The sequence below is a fragment of the Molothrus ater genome, chromosome 2 (assembly GCF_012460135.2).
Source record: "Molothrus ater isolate BHLD 08-10-18 breed brown headed cowbird chromosome 2, BPBGC_Mater_1.1, whole genome shotgun sequence".
Lineage (NCBI taxonomy): Eukaryota > Metazoa > Chordata > Aves > Passeriformes > Icteridae > Molothrus > Molothrus ater.
In genome coordinates, this window is record NC_050479.2 from 95,411,387 (window position 1) to 95,429,906 (window position 18,520).

Consider the following 18,520-nt stretch of genomic DNA (forward strand, 5'->3'; position numbering starts at 1 on the left):
TCATAAGGCTTAAACTGCAAACTGTCAGAAGCTAATATTTTGAAAGACTAACTAAGCAAATGTGTAACTATATGTAGCTATGTGCCTATATATGGTAAAGGCTATTGTAAGACCTCAAGGAAGAGGACGGGAGCCTTCGTCCAGACGACCACCAGAAGGCAGAATAAGACCCCCTAGTAACTATCGGCACAGATGCAGAGAACACCGGAAGGCCACCCAACAACAACAGATAAAAAGGAGGACTGAACTGCCAAGTGGCGTGGGCCAATGGTGGAGTGGTGACTCCCCGGCTACACCCAGCACTCCCGGGTGAGTGCAAGCCTTTTGTTGGCTGCACCCAGCGCTGTAATTTGCCTATTATCACTTGCTCTATCAATTAATAAATTACATTTTATTTGGATTCACTTGTCGGTGGTTGGTTCCTCACTGCAACTTATAACACAAAGTGATGTGAATGTGTGGTTTTGGTATTCAAAGTAAAATTATTTTAAAGTACTAATAAATAAGTGACTTCGGTTTGCACAGTTATCTACAGATCAGAGCAAAACTGTTTTTCTAATGTTAATGCAGGTCTCTGGACTGCTCTAATCTAAGCAGGTCGTTGTAACCCAAAAATCCTTGGTCTCTTGTTGAGGGCTGAGAACTCCCTTCACCTGTGGTCACTGAGGTGGTGACAGAACTGTGGTTCCTGCTGCTGAGTGGTGTTTCAGGCTGGTCTGTCGGGGGCGCTTATACAATGCCTGGAGGCTGCAAGGGGCAGCCGGGCTGCTGTGCCACCCTGACATGGCTCTGCCGCTGCCCCGTCTGTTCAGGTGCCATAAACGACGCCCATTTATTTTATATGTAGTTGGCGGGGGGGGGCACCACAAGTGAAGTCGGATGGCCAGGACCTTTTTGTAGTGGTCAGGATGGCCGAGCGGTCTAAGGCGCTGCGTTCAGGTCGCAGTCTCCCCTGGAGGCGTGGGTTCGAATCCCACTCCTGACATTCCCTTTTCTGTTGGTGCCCCGTGGGATGCTGTTTTGATGCGTGGTCCCGCCAAACGCGGGTGGGTGGACGGGGCGCCATCCCTGCGCAGCCACGGGTGGGCGAGCGGAGGAAGTAAGTGCGCCGGAGGCATGCGTGGTGCCACGCATTTGCCCCTCCGTTCGGTGTAGGCGATTCCGTCACGGATTGGCTCAGTCGCTCCAGGCGTCACGGCGACCGCGCGGGTTGTAGTTAGCATCACCTTGGCTGCAGTCCGATATGTGGAATGCTGATTAAAACAGTCGTTAGTGGGCCGGTTAGCTCAGTTGGTTAGAGCGTGGTGCTAATAACGCCAAGGTCGCGGGTTCGATCCCCGTACGGGCCATTCTCTCCTTTTGACCTTGCCTCCCGTGTTAGGGGCAGCTGGTGCGGCTTCTCCCCGCACTCCTTGGGCCGATCAGCAGAAGCAGGAGAGAAGTCCCCTCTTTTGGAAGTGCCCCAACCCGGCCGTGATCGTCTGCAGAGCCGGGTAAAAGCTGCCGCCGCGGAGGTTCCGATTTGATTGGCCGGGGCTGATGCTTATGGAGGGCAGTATCCAGCCGGACGTAATAAAGGGAGGGGCTGAAGGAAAGGCGTTGTCCAGGGCTGACTTCTCACGGGCGGTCCCCGCAGGAGGGCGTAGCCCGATTTCCTGTAGGAAACGACACGGGCCGAGCCCCCCGTCTGCGCTAGGGGGCGGCACCTGGGTACAGGGGGACCCCTCCATCTCTGCGATGGAAGTGATAAAAACGATCGGCGCCCTGCCCAACTTATCCCGCTAGAGGGCCGACACGAGCAACTCGAGCCACGCTGGGCTGCTGCGAGCACGGGTAAGTGGGAAGACAGCCGGCCAGGGGACAGAGGCGGCTCCCCCAAAATAAACCTGCAAGGAACGCCGGGGAAAACCCAGGCACCGCTGGGACTCGAACCCAGGATCTCCTGTTTACTAGACAGGCGCTTTAACCAGCTAAGCCACGGCGCCGGGCGGGCCGCAGGCTGCCCCGCCTCGCCCCTCCCTAAAGGGCGGGGGACGTTCCTGGGGGCATCTTCTCCCTGCTGGAGGGTTCCTGCTCCGAGCTGGAGCTCTCAGGGAGTGGTTCCGAATTCCCTCGTTTTGTTTATTTCTTGCTGGTGAAAATGTTTATCGTGTCCAAAAAAAAAAAAAAAGGCAAACAGCGAGTGGATTTGGGACACCGGACAGATATGAACATTCATGAGGAATGAAAATAAGCGCTTCGTAGTCGGCAGGATTCGAACCTGCGCGGGGAGACCCCAATGGATTTCTAGTCCATCGCCTTAACCACTCGGCCACGACTACAAGATGCGCGTTTGTTTCGGTTTTCCGCATTTCTCCGTTTGAGCGGCGGATCTGCCCCTTCACTTTTTCCACCGTTTCTCTCTGGCACGTTCCCGACTCCGTGCCGCCCACTGCCGAGGGTCGCCGGGATTTGTCCGCGGGTCTCGGAGCGACCGCCCAGGCCCCGCGAGCGGGGAGGAAAGGGGGGGGGGGGGGGGGGGGGGGGGGGCTGGCCGAGGCAGCTGATAGGGTATCAATTGAGCACGTGAGAGGTCAGAGTCAACAGGCCGGTTAGCTCAGCTGGGTAGAGCGTGGTGCTAATAACGCCAAGGTCGCGGGCTCGATCCCCGTATGGGCCATTAGGCTCTTTGGTTGGGTGGGGGTTTTCTTGGTTATTTGCGGTTTGGAGTTTGGGTGTGAGGTTTTTTAAGCCTTTTTTTTTTCTTGCCGTTTTAGCGTTCTCGGTATCAAACCACTCCCGCCCAGGGACGGGACCCGGGCGTACCCATCCCGCAGTCGGGAGGACGGAAGTCACCTTGCCCGTCCCAGCTAAGGCGTTCTCAGACAACGACGGCGGCAGGAAGAGAAGAGAAAGAGAAGAAAAAGAAGCCCACATGCGTGCCGCGACTCGGATTCGAACCGAGGTTGCTGCGACCACAACGCAGAGTACTGACCACTATACGATCACGGCCACCCGTCGCCCGGCGCCGCCGCCGCGGCTGTTAGCTAGTATGTGCCGCACTCCCACAGCCATGTTCCTGGTAGTAAGAGGATGTGGATGGGAATCTCACCGGCAAAAAGTAAAGCGCCGATAGCGCACAGCAAAACGGCTGGAGTCGTCTCCCCGTCGGGGAATCGAACCCCGGTCTCCCGCGTGACAGGCGGGGATACTCACCACTATACTAACGAGGAACGCACTAGAGGGCCCACCGATCCCAGTCCTAACGGGGGAACTGCCTGACGGGCAATGGTGGCCATTCGGGGGCTTCAGGAAGTCGTCGGCGCTGCGGTGCCCGAGTGAGCTCCGAGGGAGACCCTACCGAGGCTTTCGTAACTACCTGCGGCCCGCGATTTCCTGCGTTTGCCTTGCTCTAAGCTTGAACTCGAGGTTTACGGCGAGTCCCGCCTCACGGAGCGGATTTGAAGGGTATGGCTGACAGGGAAATCCACCCCGTGACCCCAAATCCATCAGCCTGTTGCCTGCCATCATGAGAGGCGTGGTTTGCTGGGTGGTTTACATTCAGAACTTTCAGATAGTCTCCCAAGGGTGGTTGGGTTTTCCTTGCTGAAAAGGCGGCGAAGTTGGCACTGTGTCATTGATTTCAGTAACAAAAAAAAGGGGGGTGGGAGGAATGACAAGTTAAAAGTATCATTTCCTGTAGCGTTACACAGTCTGGGGGGGAATCAGGAACCTGCAGAAAGCTGTCATCAGAAGCTGCCGTTTTAAAGCCACATTTGTAACCAGTTTCTGCCATGCACATGTGTCTTTTTGCTCCACCTGTCGCCGAAAGCGTCGGGATAAATCAAACACTATGTTTTAGTATTAGAAAGTAGGCCTTGCTTTATTCACAGTGTGCCATGCATGGATATGGGTCTGCCTAGATGCAGGGCCACTTTCAAAACTTTTCACTTATTTATGCATTTTTATCAAACGAAGAAATTAATGTCCACTGGTTATAAACTATATAATTATTTTCATTAAACAGTATTCTATGTCCTATTGGTTATTGATTTCTCATTATGCACATTTTCAGTCTTCTTACTATCTTTTTCCCTGATAAGGCATTTCCTGCACACATGCTGGATTGTCTTTCTTAGTGTCTTCTTTAACTTCTGGTTCCTGCAACATGTCCTAGAAGGCTATAAATTCTGCATTCCAGGTGTAGCAATACCTCTGTCCCCCAGGCTTTGTTCACTGAAGCTCATCAGGGTTAGTTTAGCAAAACTTTTAAAGTTTCAGTGAATTTCCCAATCTATTTTAACGATAGCAGTTAAAAAACAGCTGTAAAAAAACAGCTGTAAAAAAACAGCTGCTTGCTGGTTAAAGTGGAAAATCACAATATTTATGAGTAGTACACACTGCTTATGATTTATTAAAAACAATTAATTAGAAGTCTAATGAAAACCATTATATGGTAGAAGAGTTCTTGGCTAAACTGAAGTTCAAAAATTAGTTTTATGAACATGATCACTTACCTGCAATGTACCATAATTAAGAGGGGGAAAGTAAATGTCATCCTTTACTTCCTCATTCCTGGACTAGTTCATCTTAAGTGGTTTTCTTGGAATAGTTATTGAAAGTATTAAATTTATTAAATCTGACTCCTTGGGGAAGGGAAAAGGAAACAGGCGTTTCAAACACGTAGTTCTAAGTATTGCATTTTGACAAACATCTGTCATCAAAGATTTACCATCTTTCACCTGCACATTCAGGATTCAACAGTAGACAAGACAATTACTTATTTCTTACTTTTGAAAGAAAAAATAATGTTAACCTCTCCTTAGGCATTCTTCTTATCCTGAAAGACTGGGAAATGTATTTGGAAATGTATTTTGAACTCTAATGACACAATAGGAGCAAAACAAACTGTGCTTCTTGCATTTTTAAAATAGTGAAATACTTATATAAAAATTTTCTTAGAAAATGGTATTTTAAAGGAATGAGTGGTCAATAAATTAGAGATAACCTAATAGAAAAGGATCAATGTTGGTTATAATATGAGTTAGGGCTGCAATCCCTTCTCTTGCAGAAAGACACCACATTTCATTGCAGTTGCATTGTATCTTCTGGCTCCTGGCACACAAATTCGCAGTTGTTCTTTCTTTACTGAGCAATCTGCTCTGGAAAGGTCTTGTCCCAGTAGCTTTGAAATTATTTTACAGTGACATGAGGTCTACTCACAACAGCAGAAACCGTACAGCTTCTCTCTTCTCTGACTGTTGTCTTTGTCGTGATGCTTCTTGAGCTTGAAAATCTAACAAAATCCATTAGAAGCGTGTTTTTGAGAAAGCTTGAGACACAGTTTAAAATCCATATTCTGCTTACAACAGGCAGTCTTCATCTTGCCTCTGGAGTGATTCTACTGCTTCAGTGCTGTTTCCTAAAATTTTTTGATCAGCTTCTGAGGACTGTGGTTTCTGATGGAGGAAAACCTATACTCTTGGAATCCCACAGTATTAGTGATTGAATGCTGCTGCATAAGGAAAGAAAAATAGCACCTGTTGAATTTAGACCACATCAGGGTTGTGTTCTTAGGTATATAACTTTTTGCAGATTCTTCCAGTTCTACAGCTAATCAAATAATTTTTTCTTTGTAGACTACCCACTTATTTTTTAAGGCCCAGCATGTCACTGGTAAATGATGCCTCTTCATTCTAAAAAGCCCCCTTATTGTGGGTCTTTCTGCTTCTTTCTTCTTCATGTATATCTGTAGTTTTCTGCCCTTTTGTCAATCAGATGTCTCCTGTCTTTTTCCTTCCTCACTCCATATTTTCTTACACTGATCTGTGACCATCTCCTCACACGATGTATTGGTCATTGTTATAGTCGCTGCTTTGGGGTCTTTTTCTGCAGCGTGTGGGAACATCTCTCTTAAATATTGCCCAGGATTTGAGGAAGCTCTTGTATTGTCATGATAACTTGATATATGCTTCTCTAAGCAGATATTACCTTATATTTGGCTTCCTAGTATGTTTTTTATTGATGTATTTAATGATAGGTCGTGTTAGCAGCAAATGAACCAAAGGAGAAGAGCTCAATTTAGCACTCATACTGACGGTTTGTGAAGGGAAGGGCTGGGAATTTAATTATGTCCTCTTCCTCTACAACTTTTTCACTGACTTAGAGGTATTTAATTCTGAAATATTTTCTGCATTTTTCTAATCAATGCCTTGATTTCACAAGTGACCCTTCACAGGGGGAATGGACCCATCACTCTTTCCATCGCATCCTCGTCCGCAGCGTGGCCAAAAGGAGGGAGAGAGGGAATGGTCGGGAATGGTTCCTACAAAGCGTGGCGGTTCGCTGCGGTGGTGCTGCTGCTCCGCCGGGAGGTGCGCGTCCGTGTGCGGGGTGCAGCCTTGCCGAGCCGCTCCGTGCCGCCCGTAATTGCCCCCCGCGCACCGGAGGAGGGAGCAGGCAGAGAAAAACGAAAGGTGTGAAAGTCTCAATTTTTTAGGAATGCTTGTCACCCCGATTGGTCCCCTTGCTGCTCTACCATGGCTCCATGGAACAACTCGCCGAGGCGGTGTCTAGGAAGAGCGATGGCTGTAGAGCGGCGCTTAGCAGTGGCTGCAACCACAGCACGTCTATCGGAAGGCCTCGGGTCTTCTTCCTCAAACCCTCTTAAAAGAGTGGCCGGTTAGCTCAGCTGGTTAGAGCGTGGTGCTAATAACGCCAAGGTCGCGGGTTCGATCCCCGTACGGGCCAATGTCTATTTTTTTTTCCCTTGGACAGGAGATCTCTGACTTAGCAGAGGATTACTTCATTTTGTTTTAGGGGCGGAGGGGTAACACGGAAACGAACGCGGTACCTCCCAAGAGGAAGGTGGACTTGGGTGATCATGGGGGGACAGTGAGTGCCAGGCGGGCCGCCGTCTCTCTCCACCCTGCCCCGCCCCTGGGGCCAAGCCAGGCGTCACCTGTACACGAGAAACCCACGGTAGGTGAGGTGCTACTGCCTGCTGGCGGGGAGACAACTACCCGCCGTCAAACTCCTCGTTAGTATAGTGGTGAGTATCCCCGCCTGTCACGCGGGAGACCGGGGTTCGATTCCCCGACGGGGAGAAAGGCCCGTTCCCTTTTTTCCTCGATTGGGGGGAAAGAAAACCCGACCCCCACTTGCTTTTCCCCTTCCAGCCCCTCAGCCAAGTTCGAGCTGGGAACCAAGACAATCAGTCCAAAGCTAGAAGGAGCGCGAAGGCAGAGGTGGATATGCCTTAGGGCAACATCCAACAGCGTCCTGTTCCACCGTCAATCTCCCTGGCAATGGAACTGGCTCGAGCAGCATTGTTCTGCTGTGTGATCTGCAGCACAGGTGCTCAGTGCTGATTTTCTCAAACGGACAGCCATCCTTCCGTTCTCATGAGGAAACACTGAGACCTCAGCCCACTTCAGCCAAATTATGCTCCTGCAGCACATCTTAAACCATTTCCCCCCTCTACAATCAACAAGATATCATCAAAAAACATAGGATGAAGTACTACCTTCTCCACAGCTTCCTGAAAGCACAGTGTAAGGTTTAATGTAATACCAAATATTCCCTTTGTTCTTTAAAAAAATGTTTTTAAGCATACCAACATTTTATAAAGGCAAGCAGTGCTATTTAGGCACAGATAGTCCTTTCATTTCCCAAAGACACCACAGTGGTTTGCCATTTTGCAGTCATCTAAAGCATGCGGAGTAGCCCTGTGAGGTGTTCACCAGTCCTTCACAAGGCAACGGCAACAAGGGATGAAAACGTTAGCCCATCAATCTAAAAGAATGAGTTCACACACTTGCAAGTTTTAACAAGTCTACAGCATAATTAAGGCACGAGGTAAGAGTATAAATAGACACACTTAAACACCATGCAACAGCAGTTTGAATGGGCTGGTTTGCAGGCATTCCTGTTCTCTCAGAATGGCTCAGTGGAAGCAATCAATCCTGTTCATGATCCGTGTCAGTGCACCCAGTCTTTGGGATTTCGCAGAACCTCCAGAATTTCTGCTTCTTTCGAGCTCTCTGGTGGGTTGTGCATGTACTCCCACCTGCAAGGAGAAGGGAAACTCACTCAAATAGCCCAGCTGGCAGCCACTTCTCCTGCACCAGGCGGCGTTTGGACTGGAGTTGCCTTTTCTAAGGATGCAAAGCTACATACACAGTTGATACTCTTGGCTGAGATGACAGATATGGTTACAAATCACAAGTTCAGTAAAAACAAATAATGTCACCAGGGTAGATGGGAGAAATGTTAGCTTCATCTTTTTACCAACTTTTGAAAAATCTGGAAGGACAAGGAAAAAGGAAAGAGCAGTACCTTATGTCCCATAAGGCATGCAGGTTTATTTGCAAAAATCTTGTAACAGTCTCTTGTGACACACTAGTATCACAAGGAAGATGAACAAAAACAAGAACCCACGGAATTCTGACAGTGACACAACCTTTTTCCAGAATCTCGACTGGAAGCTCTACGAGTCTTTGTTGAATCATGGTTTTAAGAACAAAAGTGGTGAAAGATCCCTTTTTTCATTGAAAAAGCAATTGAAAGAGACACAACAGAGACAGGAAAGTGTCAGCAGTCACAGAGAGATGGGTACATCCTCCTTCCATTTTGCCCCCCAAGGAATGACCCCTTCATGCTGTGAAGTGAGCTACTTACACTGATGAAAAAAAAGAATCACCGTAATAATGTCACAACATAGAACATGCTACACCACCAGGTCAGGGACACATCAGGTGGTGTCAGTGGGATAAAAATATATGGTAAGAACAGCACTGCCTTCACTATTACAAGGCAGCAGGCAGTTTTCCTAGCAGAGGGAGGTTCACTAGTGAGTTTTATGGAATTCATAATAGGATACCCAAAAGCAACAGGAATAAATAGTAAATGGCCAAATTTGCTGGTATGACAAGCATAAGCAAGATGGGTTAAAACCTAAAAGGACAGTTAAAAACAGTATTTAGCCAAGCAACTGAGTAATAAAATGGCAGGTGAAATTTACTGTTGATTGATGTGATGGACACAGAAGAAAGTTGCACACAGATTGGGTTAAATTTTATTGCCCAGAAAAAACTTTGGCATTGTAACAGTTCTATAAAAAAGCCACCTCAATGCTGAACAGCAGTCAAAACCAACAAACAGAATATTAGGATTGTGGAAAGAATAATGAATTAAAATATTGCTATGCCACTATAAGTCAGGAGCACACCTGCATCTTGTATCCAGATATGTAGCTTACATTGTCTGTTCCTTATCCCCATTCAGAAACGGCACAGAAAACTTAAGCCTAGCAAAAGTGGCAAAAGTATGAAACATCAACTGTACAAAAAACTAAAAAGAGCAGGAAAACAAACTGTCAGCCTGGAAAACAAACAATGAAAAACCCCCAGAAGCCTTGTAAAATAAAAACTGTTATGGAGAAAATGAACAGAAGAAAATCATGTTACTCAGTGAGAAGTCAGATGAAGTCATCAGGTCCAAGTAGAAAACAAAAAGGTACTTTCTCATATAACACACGCTTAGTTAAACTGTGCAGCTCCCTGCCCCACATTTGGCAGGACTGCCAAAGGGTCTCTAAGGGCTACTAAACAAAAATCCATGGAGTGAGAATAATAAATCTATCAAGAGGAACTAAGCAAAAAAACTATAATTTTTTTTTGCCAGAAAATCTGTATGCCACATACTACTGGCAACTAGGTGAGTACAACGGAGAAGCAGCTGCATTTGCAGAATAGAGAACTGTACTTGTCCAGTTCTTGTATCAGGCATGAACTTGTCACTGTTAAGAGACTAGAAGAGACCTTTGATTTAATCCTGTGAAGTATTTTACTAAGAACAGTGTCTGCTGCAACTCCACATAACCACACCCTTACCTTGCAGTCAGTGGCAGAGACATAAGAATGCTTTCGATTCTTGATCCTGGTGTCAGGAGGCCAAACTTTGTACCTCTGTCATAAACCAAGTTGAACTCTACATACCTACAGGAATGAAGAGATGCAACAGAAAAATCCCTAGTTTATTAGCAGAAGTTGGTTGTGCTTTCTTCAAATGGCAGATGTCAAACAAAACCAGTCTGTCTTTCTGCTGAGTTGGCGTCAACTGTTCTGTCAACTCTTCTGCAGCATCCTCTGCATAGGAATGCAGGTGTGATCTTGCCACTCCACAGAGCACAGGGAGAAGTGACCTCAGCTAAGAGACTAGAGCAGACCAACTGTTCTAAGGAGAGCAGTCTGCAGGCTCCTGTGCTGTACTGTACTCTTCCCAGGCCTCAGCCCTGTTGGCAAGCTTGACACTACATTTACCTTGGTTCTTCTCTTTGTGGGGATGCAATAAAGAGAGGTCTTAAAGGTACTGAAAATAACCAGAGAAAAAATTCTACTGTGCAGTCCTCCATGCGGAAGGACACATAAGCAGCAAGGCCAGAAAAGTATTTCCTGGTTCCTGGAAAGATCTAGAAACAGCAAAAGTCAGATAGCTTCAGAGTGCTGGCTGGGATTTGTAAGTGATGAAATAGACCATTTTCTGCTCCCAGCATAGGAACAGAGCTGTGACAATTCATCAAGGATTATCTTGAGGGCCAGTACAGGGTGTTTGTACTTAAAGATACAGGAAGGGAAAAGCTCTTATCCACGTGCAGAAATAGAAAGCTTTACATAGCCCCATAACCTGCGAACAGACCCAGGGAAATAGACAGGCCTCAAGAGCTGGTTCTGGCTGCAAGTTCGAAAAGGTATTTCGCCTTTTAAACTTTGCAGGTTTGCTAAATCCCATCCACAGGCTGGATCCTGAAAGTCCAATGTTCCCAAGAACAGTCCCACCAAATTAAGGATGCTTGCTTAAGTGACCAACAGCTGCAGGCCAGTGATCTGAACTTGAATGCTTACACTCTTTCCATGCCAGTCTCACATTTCTCTGCAGAACAGGCAGAAACTAAAGACTCTAGTTGAGCACAAAGCACAAAGTATAGTTTCAATTCTCCATACACTCAAACAGTCACAGGACATGGAGAACAGAGTGCAACTGTATTAACCAATGTACGTAAGCTTTTTGCAGCATTAACAGTTGGTGACATTAAGCATCCTCCTAAGTATTTTACAGTAACCTTGGACCATGCCAGAATAAAAAAATCCAACCCTCTGTATTCTTTTACAGGTATCCTCAATTCCTTTACAGGAATTTCAATGCCAAGATCAGATGGATCAGATGTATATAAGGAGCTGAAAACACTCAAGTACAGTTATTTCCTGACTTTCTGGGGTTTTCCTGCATTACTTAATAGGAAGCCACCATTCTTTTACCCTTAGCTCCTCATGTGACAGGGCAGCCCTATATACACTACCTCTGGGCTGCAGGAGAGGGCAGGATTCAGGACATGAAGCACACACCACACCCCTTGGCCTGTTACACAGCAGAAGCTTCTCTTGCTTTTTGAAGGAGTTGAAAAGAAATGGTGGTGCTTTGCTTGTGTTGCAACATGGGAGAGTGGGAAATGCCTTCTTTGCACCCTGTTTAGCAATCTAGCATTGGATTTCAGAATTAGTTCTATGCACAAAAATGCTGAAATTCTTGGTCCGTTTTTTTGGCCCACACAACCTGTAACTGTGAAGAACTAGCTCATATTTTTTTCTTGCCAGCCCAGTCCACCTCCTGTGTATACTTTTGTTCCTCTAGTACTCACCGTCCTCTCCGAAGCTGTTGCCATAGCTTTTCCTCTGGTGTGAAGGAGTCATGGCAGTGCTTTTTCACAATGGGAATGTAACAAGGCACAACAGCTTTGGCACAACTCTTTACAAACTGGAATACTTCCTCCTTGGAGGGAGAGTCCACATCATCAAAGAATATGCCTCCAATCCCTCTACGCTCGCCACGGTGCTTGATATAGAAGTAGTCGTCACACCTAGAAGCAGCGTCAGATGATTAGTAATATGGTCCAGAGTATTCAAAGACATGAACAGTACTCTAAAGAGCTGCATGCTACAGGACAGAACCAGTGAAATACTGCCCATAAGTCAGTTTCTGCAGGGCTGGGTGCTCCACTGTTTCCCTGATACCCAGAGGCAGGACAGTGCAGCATCACCTGGAAAGCACTCCTGTGTCACTTGCAGTAAAAGCTCTGATTAAATGGTCTCTGTAAAGCTACACATCACCACAAACACCCTGAACACCCTGGCAGATGCGTCCATGTGGGTTAATCCAATCCATATCCTCAACCAACTCCGAACAGAGACATCTGATTTCAAAATTTTCAAAACAAAGGGCTCTTGATAGATTCCATTCCCAGCATTATATGTAGTTCTCAAATTATTTGGACAGCTTTCATATGAACTCAGACTTGGAAGAGAATTTATTCTCTTTGCCATCCAAGTAAAAGAATTTTCTTCATCAAAACAAAAGTAACCTAAGGCCCCAAGACCAGATAAGAAAGCAACTGTCATGGCACCCTCCCTTGGAAAAAGGCTTTTTAATAGTTAAGACTTGAAAGACTGAGTCATTATAGCAGTGGCTTTTCATGACTCATGTTTAAGTTTATAAATGAGTAAGGACAGCTTGTCCTAAAAGCAATTAATCTCTTTTGTATTTACAGGGAGTATTTAGTTGTGAAATTACTGTAACTTGAATGACTTAACTCCATCTTTCTTATAATTCCTTGCTTGGGCGTGCAAGTCTTCACATGGAGGAGAAAGCAAAATAAAGTATGAAGCAGGAACCATCAACATCAAGAAAACCTGGCCTTCCATTAGGACTAGTTTTCCATACAGAACCAGTTTTCCATATATCCACAATCGTTCTCAAGCATTATATGTGGCATGGCCATAACAAGAGAGACCTAGAGATATAACAGATAACCTACACTATTTTTTTTATTCACTAGGATAATCAGTGTTTTCTATTTTATGATAGCAGGAAGAGTTAGGGAAAAACACCGAGTCAGAAACATAAAAGAGAATAAGCCTGACAAAAATCTTAAATCTAGATCAGGTAGACAATGTGGTAAGTGTAATAATGTTTTTCTTTAGCGAAGTGGGAAAACGTCTCCTACCCCCTGCAGCTGGCATTGCAAACCTACTTAAGCAGCAAAGAACCAGACCATTAAGGTAGATTCTCTAAACTACCATGCAAAAAATCCTCAGACAGCAAGACTCTAATCTCAAGGCTCTACAATATGTCTCTCTACTAAGTGGTTGCCACCCAAACTATAACACCCACTTTATCTCCTGTCCTCAGACAAGACCTAGTAGCTTACAAAAGGGTACCCCCACCTTCCTGCATACACAGCTTGCGGCAGATAGGATTATCAGACACAGAACAGCAAGTTCCCACTTAGTAGTGGAAGATCCCATCACTTGTATCTCTCAGCTCAAGAACATTAAAAGCTTGCATCTTAGAAAATGTGCTGTTGAACTCCTAGTGAATGTGTCACCAGAGAAAAAAATACAGCTTCATCAAATTACGAAGCTTCTACATTAAGGACAATGTCCTTGACATACCTGGAAATTACCTGGCTATGAAGGCCAGACTGAAGGCAGAAAAACAAAAATGGGATTTTCAAAACTGCTGTGATGGCCCAAGAGCTCACACTGAATCATGCACATTTACCACGAGTTCACTGCAAAGAGAATTTGTGCAAGTTCATGGGGCAGAAGTCTTATCCTAGTTTAACACCAGAGGCTAAAAGGAATTTTATCAGCTTAGTTTTTCTTTGGGCTGTAGACTTACGATCCTACTTGTGAGCCCTCAGACTTGAAAAATCCAGGATTCTGTAAATAAGATATTTCTTTAGACAACATTTTGTCCCAGTACACTTCTGATTTTCATTAGGGCTTTCTGATACATTTCAAAAGGCATCAGAACCTACAGTTCCTAGCATACACTTAACTGCCAACACCCAGTCCTGCTTTCTGCTCCCCCCAAGCACACCTTCGTCCACGTACCATTTCTTGTACTTGGGATACAGCTTTAGATCATGCTTGTCACAGGCTTCTTTCAGAGTCTTGTGAAAATGAACGGCATCCTCTTCATTCAGGTAAGTTGGAGTGAGGTCAGTCCCACCACCAAACCACCACTGCTTATTTCCTATAGCAGAGGCAAGCAGCAAAATTTTTCTTTTAAACTTCTGAACAGCAACTTGTTGCTAGTGGTTCACCAAAAACTAACAACTACTTTTATGATACAAAAAAACATCATTTTTCAGCAGTGTCCCTAAACTTCAATAGTGAAAAATTTGACTACAAGGTAGTGCAATGATCAGTGACTTCAGGAAAAGATGAAACAAACTTCAATGTAGTGAAAACCATTTTGGACTACTGACCCTGACTACAGGACAGCAATTTCACAAGATGGGCTGGTGAGTCTTGACATACCTGGGAGCAAACTCGCACTGGTTCTTGATCTCTTACCCAGCCATGCATTCACACTTCCTTGGGGCAGAGTCAGACATTTCATACATTCCTCACTGGACAATAATCCTTACCATCTGCTTCTTCAATTTCAAAGTATCTGTAGTTGAAGTGCATGGTTGGAACATGAGGATTCTTTGGATGGATAACAGAGCTCACACCCATGGCGCAAAAAGGCAGCTTCCCTGGATAAAAGGATGCACAGGAAAAGCTCTTCAGTTTTTCAATAAACTTCATTTGTTATCATTTAAGGAATATCACTGTTTTCCCTTAGGCTCCAAGCCACAAAAGGAAAGTGTCTCATTTGGGTCACCATCATTATTAATCGGTGGGCAAGTTACTTCTTACCCATATACTTCTGTGCACCTAACTCAGCGATGTCTTTGGTATTTGTTCTAAAACGTGACAATACTTTGGAGAACCCACTAGATGAAGACCACTTAAAACACAAGGCACTGCTAAGGCTTTCTACCACCCCCAGTCCTCACAATTACCCTTTGTTACACAAAGGTGTGTTGAGTCCCCTTTAGCCTTCAGGTGTTGTTGGTTTTCTCCCTCCACCTTTTTGGTACATAATTCCTGCACTGTTTCACTGTTGCACTAGAACCTCATTATTGAGAGGCCACCTGTGCCTACAATACATTCCTCATAGCAACAAGACAGAGAGAGAAGCACTCCCATACCTGGCATTCTAGGGACATGAAAGTCCACCTGTCAAGCTTACTGATTAGAAATCACTATGATACAAATGAAAGCCTTTGAACTTTCATCGGTCTGGCCTTCCTCATGTTCTGCTCAAAGGCCAGGTTGCTTTCAGAGTACCTGAACGGGAATACTCAGGTCAACACATCCAGGTTCCGTATCCCAACTGCGCGATAGACGTCTTACCGTCCTTGGCCTTCAGAGACTTCCCCCTGCTCCGCATTTGCCGTGCTGCCTCCTCGGACAGGAGCCCGGACACGACGGACACGTTCACACCTGCCTTCTCAAAGACCTCGCCATCCTGCAGCACGCAGCTGATGCCGCCTCCGCCTGCCAACGCCAGGCTCCAGGTCAGGGTCACCGAGGGGTGACCAAACCCGTGGTGCCGGTATCCGCGGTCTCCCCCGCGGCTCCCCCGTACCTTCCTTCCTTTCCCAGCTGTCAACAGCGAAGGAGGCGCCGGGGTCCAGGTCGGCCAGGGCGCGACACATCTCCGCCTGCGTCTCCATGATGAGCAGCTCCATGCGGCTCCGCAGCTCCCGCCGCCGCCGCCGCAGCTCCCGCAGCCCGCTCACCGGCGGCGCCATGAACCGCTGCCGCAGTTCCTTCTCCTCCTCGTCCTCCCAGGCCGCTGCCAACGCGGCTTGCCGCCGCCACAGCCCCAGCGCCAGCGCCAGCCCCAGCCCGCCCAACGTCCCTGCGGCCGCCAGCGCGGCCCGCCGCGCCCCCCGGCTCACCGGCCCCGGCGGCGCGGAGCCCAGTGCCCGGGTAAAGGCGAGGGCGGGCGGGCCACGGGCGGCCCCACGGAACAGGCGCACTGCCGCCGCCATGACCGGCGCCGCAGTGCCGGCGGGGCGGGGAGGAGCGGAGCGGGGCCGGGGCGAGGCGGGGCGGGGGCCGGGCCGGGTATGAATTTGTGTCTGCCCACGGAAACGATTAGGTAAAATCCCTCTGAGATCATCTAGTCCGGTCTGTCGTCTATCACCCCATTGTCAGCTAAACCACAGGGCACTAACTGGCACGTCCAATCTTTCTTTAAACACCTCCAGGGACAGTGACTCCACCTCCTCCCTGGGCGTTCCAATCCAATGTCTAATCACCCTTTCTGTGAAGAAATTCTTCCTAATGTTAGCCTAAACCTCCCTTGGCACAGCTTAACGCTATGTCCTCTATGTCCGCTATGTCGCTGGTTGCCTGGAAGAGAGTGATTGCCACCTGGCTACAACCTCTTATTAGGTAGCTGTAGAGAGTGATAAGATTACCTCTGAGCCTCCTTTTCTTCAGGCTGAACAACCCCAGCTCCCTCAGCTGCTCCTCATAAGATTTGTCGTCCAGACCCTTCACCAGCTTCATTGTTCTTCCTTGGACCTGCTCCAGCACCTCAATGGTCTTCCTGAACTGAGGAACCCTGAACTGGACACAGTGTTTGAGATGTGGCCTCACCAGTGCTGAGCACAGAATCACTTCCCTAGTCCTACTGGTCATGCTATTTCTGAAACAGGCCAGAATGCCATCGCCACACAGCTGGCTCATACATGTGTGCAAGAAAGCCCATCCACACTGACTGCTGTGAAAGAGTGCAAGCATCCCATAACCCTGCCATCTGGATCTGGGCTGCCCATTGTGTGAGGGTGCTGTGACAGGGAGAAGCATCCATGGATGCAGCACTCAGGTGCCACACCTTGCCTGGTGCAGCTTTGGGAGAGAGGGCTGTGCTGTCCTTGTGCCTGCAAAACATCTCTGCATACTGCTTACAAATAACCTGATATTGTTGATGCAACTACATGGGGCTGCAGATTAATTTTGTGAGTAATGGCTTGTGCAGGGCCAGCTGGGCATTGCTGGAATAGGGGTAAAGTTGTATTTTACTGAGCTGTCTTGTGAACCATGTGGAATTGCTCTTCTGTGTATGGCATTTCTGATTTTCTACTCATAGTAATGAGTTTTTAGATCTGAATAGTTTGTTTGACCACCAGTTTAGTGCATTAGGATTCTTTCCCATGGATCTTAGAGGGCACATGCTTATACATCCTTTGTTCTTTCTAAAGTTGAAGCACATGTTGTTTCCTAATACAGTGAAGGAACTATACACACGTGTAGTGAAAGGGTTTTGATCTCACTGCATTTACAGAGACATGGTGGGATAGCTTGCATGACTGCAGTGTTGTCATGAAGGGCTACACCCTGTTTAGGAGAGACAGATCAGAAAGGTGCGGTGTGGAGTTTCCTGTCTGTGAGAGAGCACTTGGAATGTATCGAGTTCTGTCTTTGGGTGGACAACAAGCCAGTCAAGATCTCATGGGTTAGGAAAAAAGGGCAGGCTAATAGAAGTAACACTGTTGTGCATGTTTGCTACAGGCTACCTCATGCAGGAGAAAGTGCATGAGGTCTTCTACAGACAGCTTGAAGCAGCCTCACAGTCACAGGCCTTGCTGGAGAAACAAAAGTGATTAAGGGTCTGGAGTATCTCTCTTATGAGGAAAGGCTGAGGGAGCTGGGTCTGTTCAGCCTTGAGAAGAGATGACTGAGAGGGGACCTCATCAGTGTCTATGAATAACTGAAGGGAGGGTGTCAGGCTCTGCTCGGTGGTGCCAAGCAATGGAACAAGAAGGCATTGAGTAGAAACTGCTGCACAAGAAGTTTTACCTGAACAGGAGGAACAACTTCTTTAATGTGACCAAGCATGGAAACAGGATGCCCAGAGAGTCTCCCTCCCTGGAGAACTGTCTGGACACAATCCTATGCCATGTGCTCTGGGATCGCCCTGCTTGAGCAGGGAGGTTGGACCAGATGATCCACTGTGGTCCCTTCCAACCTACCCAGCCTGTGATTCTGTGAAAATAAGAATTCAAAATAACAAAGAGAAGGTCTGTGTACCTCCAGGTGTTGAGAAGTACTGCATAGCACAAAAATGGCTTAGCCCTGCAAAGTTTGCACTTTGGTATGGGACTGTTCCTTGGAAACAGTAATCTGGTATTTCTGAACTGTTATGAGTAGAAAAGTTGTCCATTTTTTAAAGGTTGCAGAGTTCACAAGTTAAACCAATTGCTGCCAAGTTGGAATTCTAACTATTTGTTGTTAATAATTTCATGTTGTAATCACCTGTTGTTAATAGTTTTCCTTTAATTACCTGTTCTTGGTGGTTAGAAATCCCCCTTTGTCGAGTATCACCCTGCTGCCTCCTGGAAGATGGCACTCGGGACTGTGAGGAGGAGGTGACATCGGGGTTGGCATGCAAATGAGGAAACCCCTCACCAAATCCAGCAGGAAAAACCCCTAAAAACAACAAGCCACCACGGAATTAAGAGATCGAAGTGATGTCTAGATGTGAAGAACAGAATCCAGTGTCCTCTAAGACCCGTTTCACTAACCTAAAAAGACATCAGCTAGAAAGTGGACCCCGAATGTCAAACTTAAAAACC

General features: G+C 46.9%; 1 protein-coding gene and 9 non-coding genes across 10 annotated transcripts; 5 read left to right on the forward strand and 5 right to left on the reverse strand.

Moving 5' to 3' along the window:
* The first annotated feature begins 902 nt into the window (after nt 1–902).
* Nucleotides 903–985, forward strand: TRNAL-CAG (transfer RNA leucine (anticodon CAG)). The gene has a single exon. It is a non-coding gene; the product is annotated as a tRNA-Leu (tRNA).
* A 290-nt stretch (nt 986–1,275) lies between these two features.
* TRNAI-AAU (transfer RNA isoleucine (anticodon AAU)) lies at nt 1,276–1,349 on the forward strand. Its single transcript has one exon. It is a non-coding gene; the product is annotated as a tRNA-Ile (tRNA).
* Nucleotides 1,350–1,911: 562 nt separating this feature from the next.
* TRNAT-AGU (transfer RNA threonine (anticodon AGU)) lies at nt 1,912–1,985 on the reverse strand. The gene has a single exon. It is a non-coding gene; the product is annotated as a tRNA-Thr (tRNA).
* Nucleotides 1,986–2,239: 254 nt separating this feature from the next.
* TRNAS-AGA (transfer RNA serine (anticodon AGA)) lies at nt 2,240–2,321 on the reverse strand. Its single transcript has one exon. It is a non-coding gene; the product is annotated as a tRNA-Ser (tRNA).
* Nucleotides 2,322–2,585: 264 nt separating this feature from the next.
* Nucleotides 2,586–2,659, forward strand: TRNAI-AAU (transfer RNA isoleucine (anticodon AAU)). The gene has a single exon. It is a non-coding gene; the product is annotated as a tRNA-Ile (tRNA).
* Nucleotides 2,660–2,919: 260 nt separating this feature from the next.
* TRNAH-GUG (transfer RNA histidin (anticodon GUG)) lies at nt 2,920–2,991 on the reverse strand. The gene has a single exon. It is a non-coding gene; the product is annotated as a tRNA-His (tRNA).
* A 149-nt stretch (nt 2,992–3,140) lies between these two features.
* TRNAD-GUC (transfer RNA aspartic acid (anticodon GUC)) lies at nt 3,141–3,212 on the reverse strand. The gene has a single exon. It is a non-coding gene; the product is annotated as a tRNA-Asp (tRNA).
* A 3,443-nt stretch (nt 3,213–6,655) lies between these two features.
* Nucleotides 6,656–6,729, forward strand: TRNAI-AAU (transfer RNA isoleucine (anticodon AAU)). The gene has a single exon. It is a non-coding gene; the product is annotated as a tRNA-Ile (tRNA).
* Nucleotides 6,730–7,013: 284 nt separating this feature from the next.
* Nucleotides 7,014–7,085, forward strand: TRNAD-GUC (transfer RNA aspartic acid (anticodon GUC)). Its single transcript has one exon. It is a non-coding gene; the product is annotated as a tRNA-Asp (tRNA).
* A 431-nt stretch (nt 7,086–7,516) lies between these two features.
* Nucleotides 7,517–15,943, reverse strand: CPOX (coproporphyrinogen oxidase). The gene is made up of 7 exons (XM_036383712.2): nt 15,520–15,943; nt 15,285–15,428; nt 14,471–14,581; nt 13,932–14,073; nt 11,678–11,896; nt 9,873–9,977; nt 7,517–8,047 (listed from the first exon to the last, which is right to left on the reverse strand). The coding sequence occupies exons 1-7, from the start codon at nt 15,926–15,928 to the stop codon at nt 7,960–7,962; spliced, it is 1,218 nt and encodes a 405-aa protein (XP_036239605.1). The 5' UTR covers nt 15,929–15,943; the 3' UTR covers nt 7,517–7,959.
* Nucleotides 15,944–18,520: the final 2,577 nt, after the last annotated feature.

Excerpts from the sequence above, each read along its gene's own strand:
- CPOX (XM_036383712.2), bottom strand. The coding sequence starts at position 15,928 with ATGGCGGCGGCAGTGCGCCTGTTCCGTGGGGCCGCCCGTGGCCCGCCC. Across the intron at positions 14,074-14,470 it reads TGAAATTGAAGAAGCAGATG|GAAATAAGCAGTGGTGGTTT; the intron begins GTAAGGATTATT and ends CCTCTGCTATAG. Across the intron at positions 11,897-13,931 it reads TATCCCAAGTACAAGAAATG|GTGTGACGACTACTTCTATA; the intron begins GTACGTGGACGA and ends CGCTGCTTCTAG.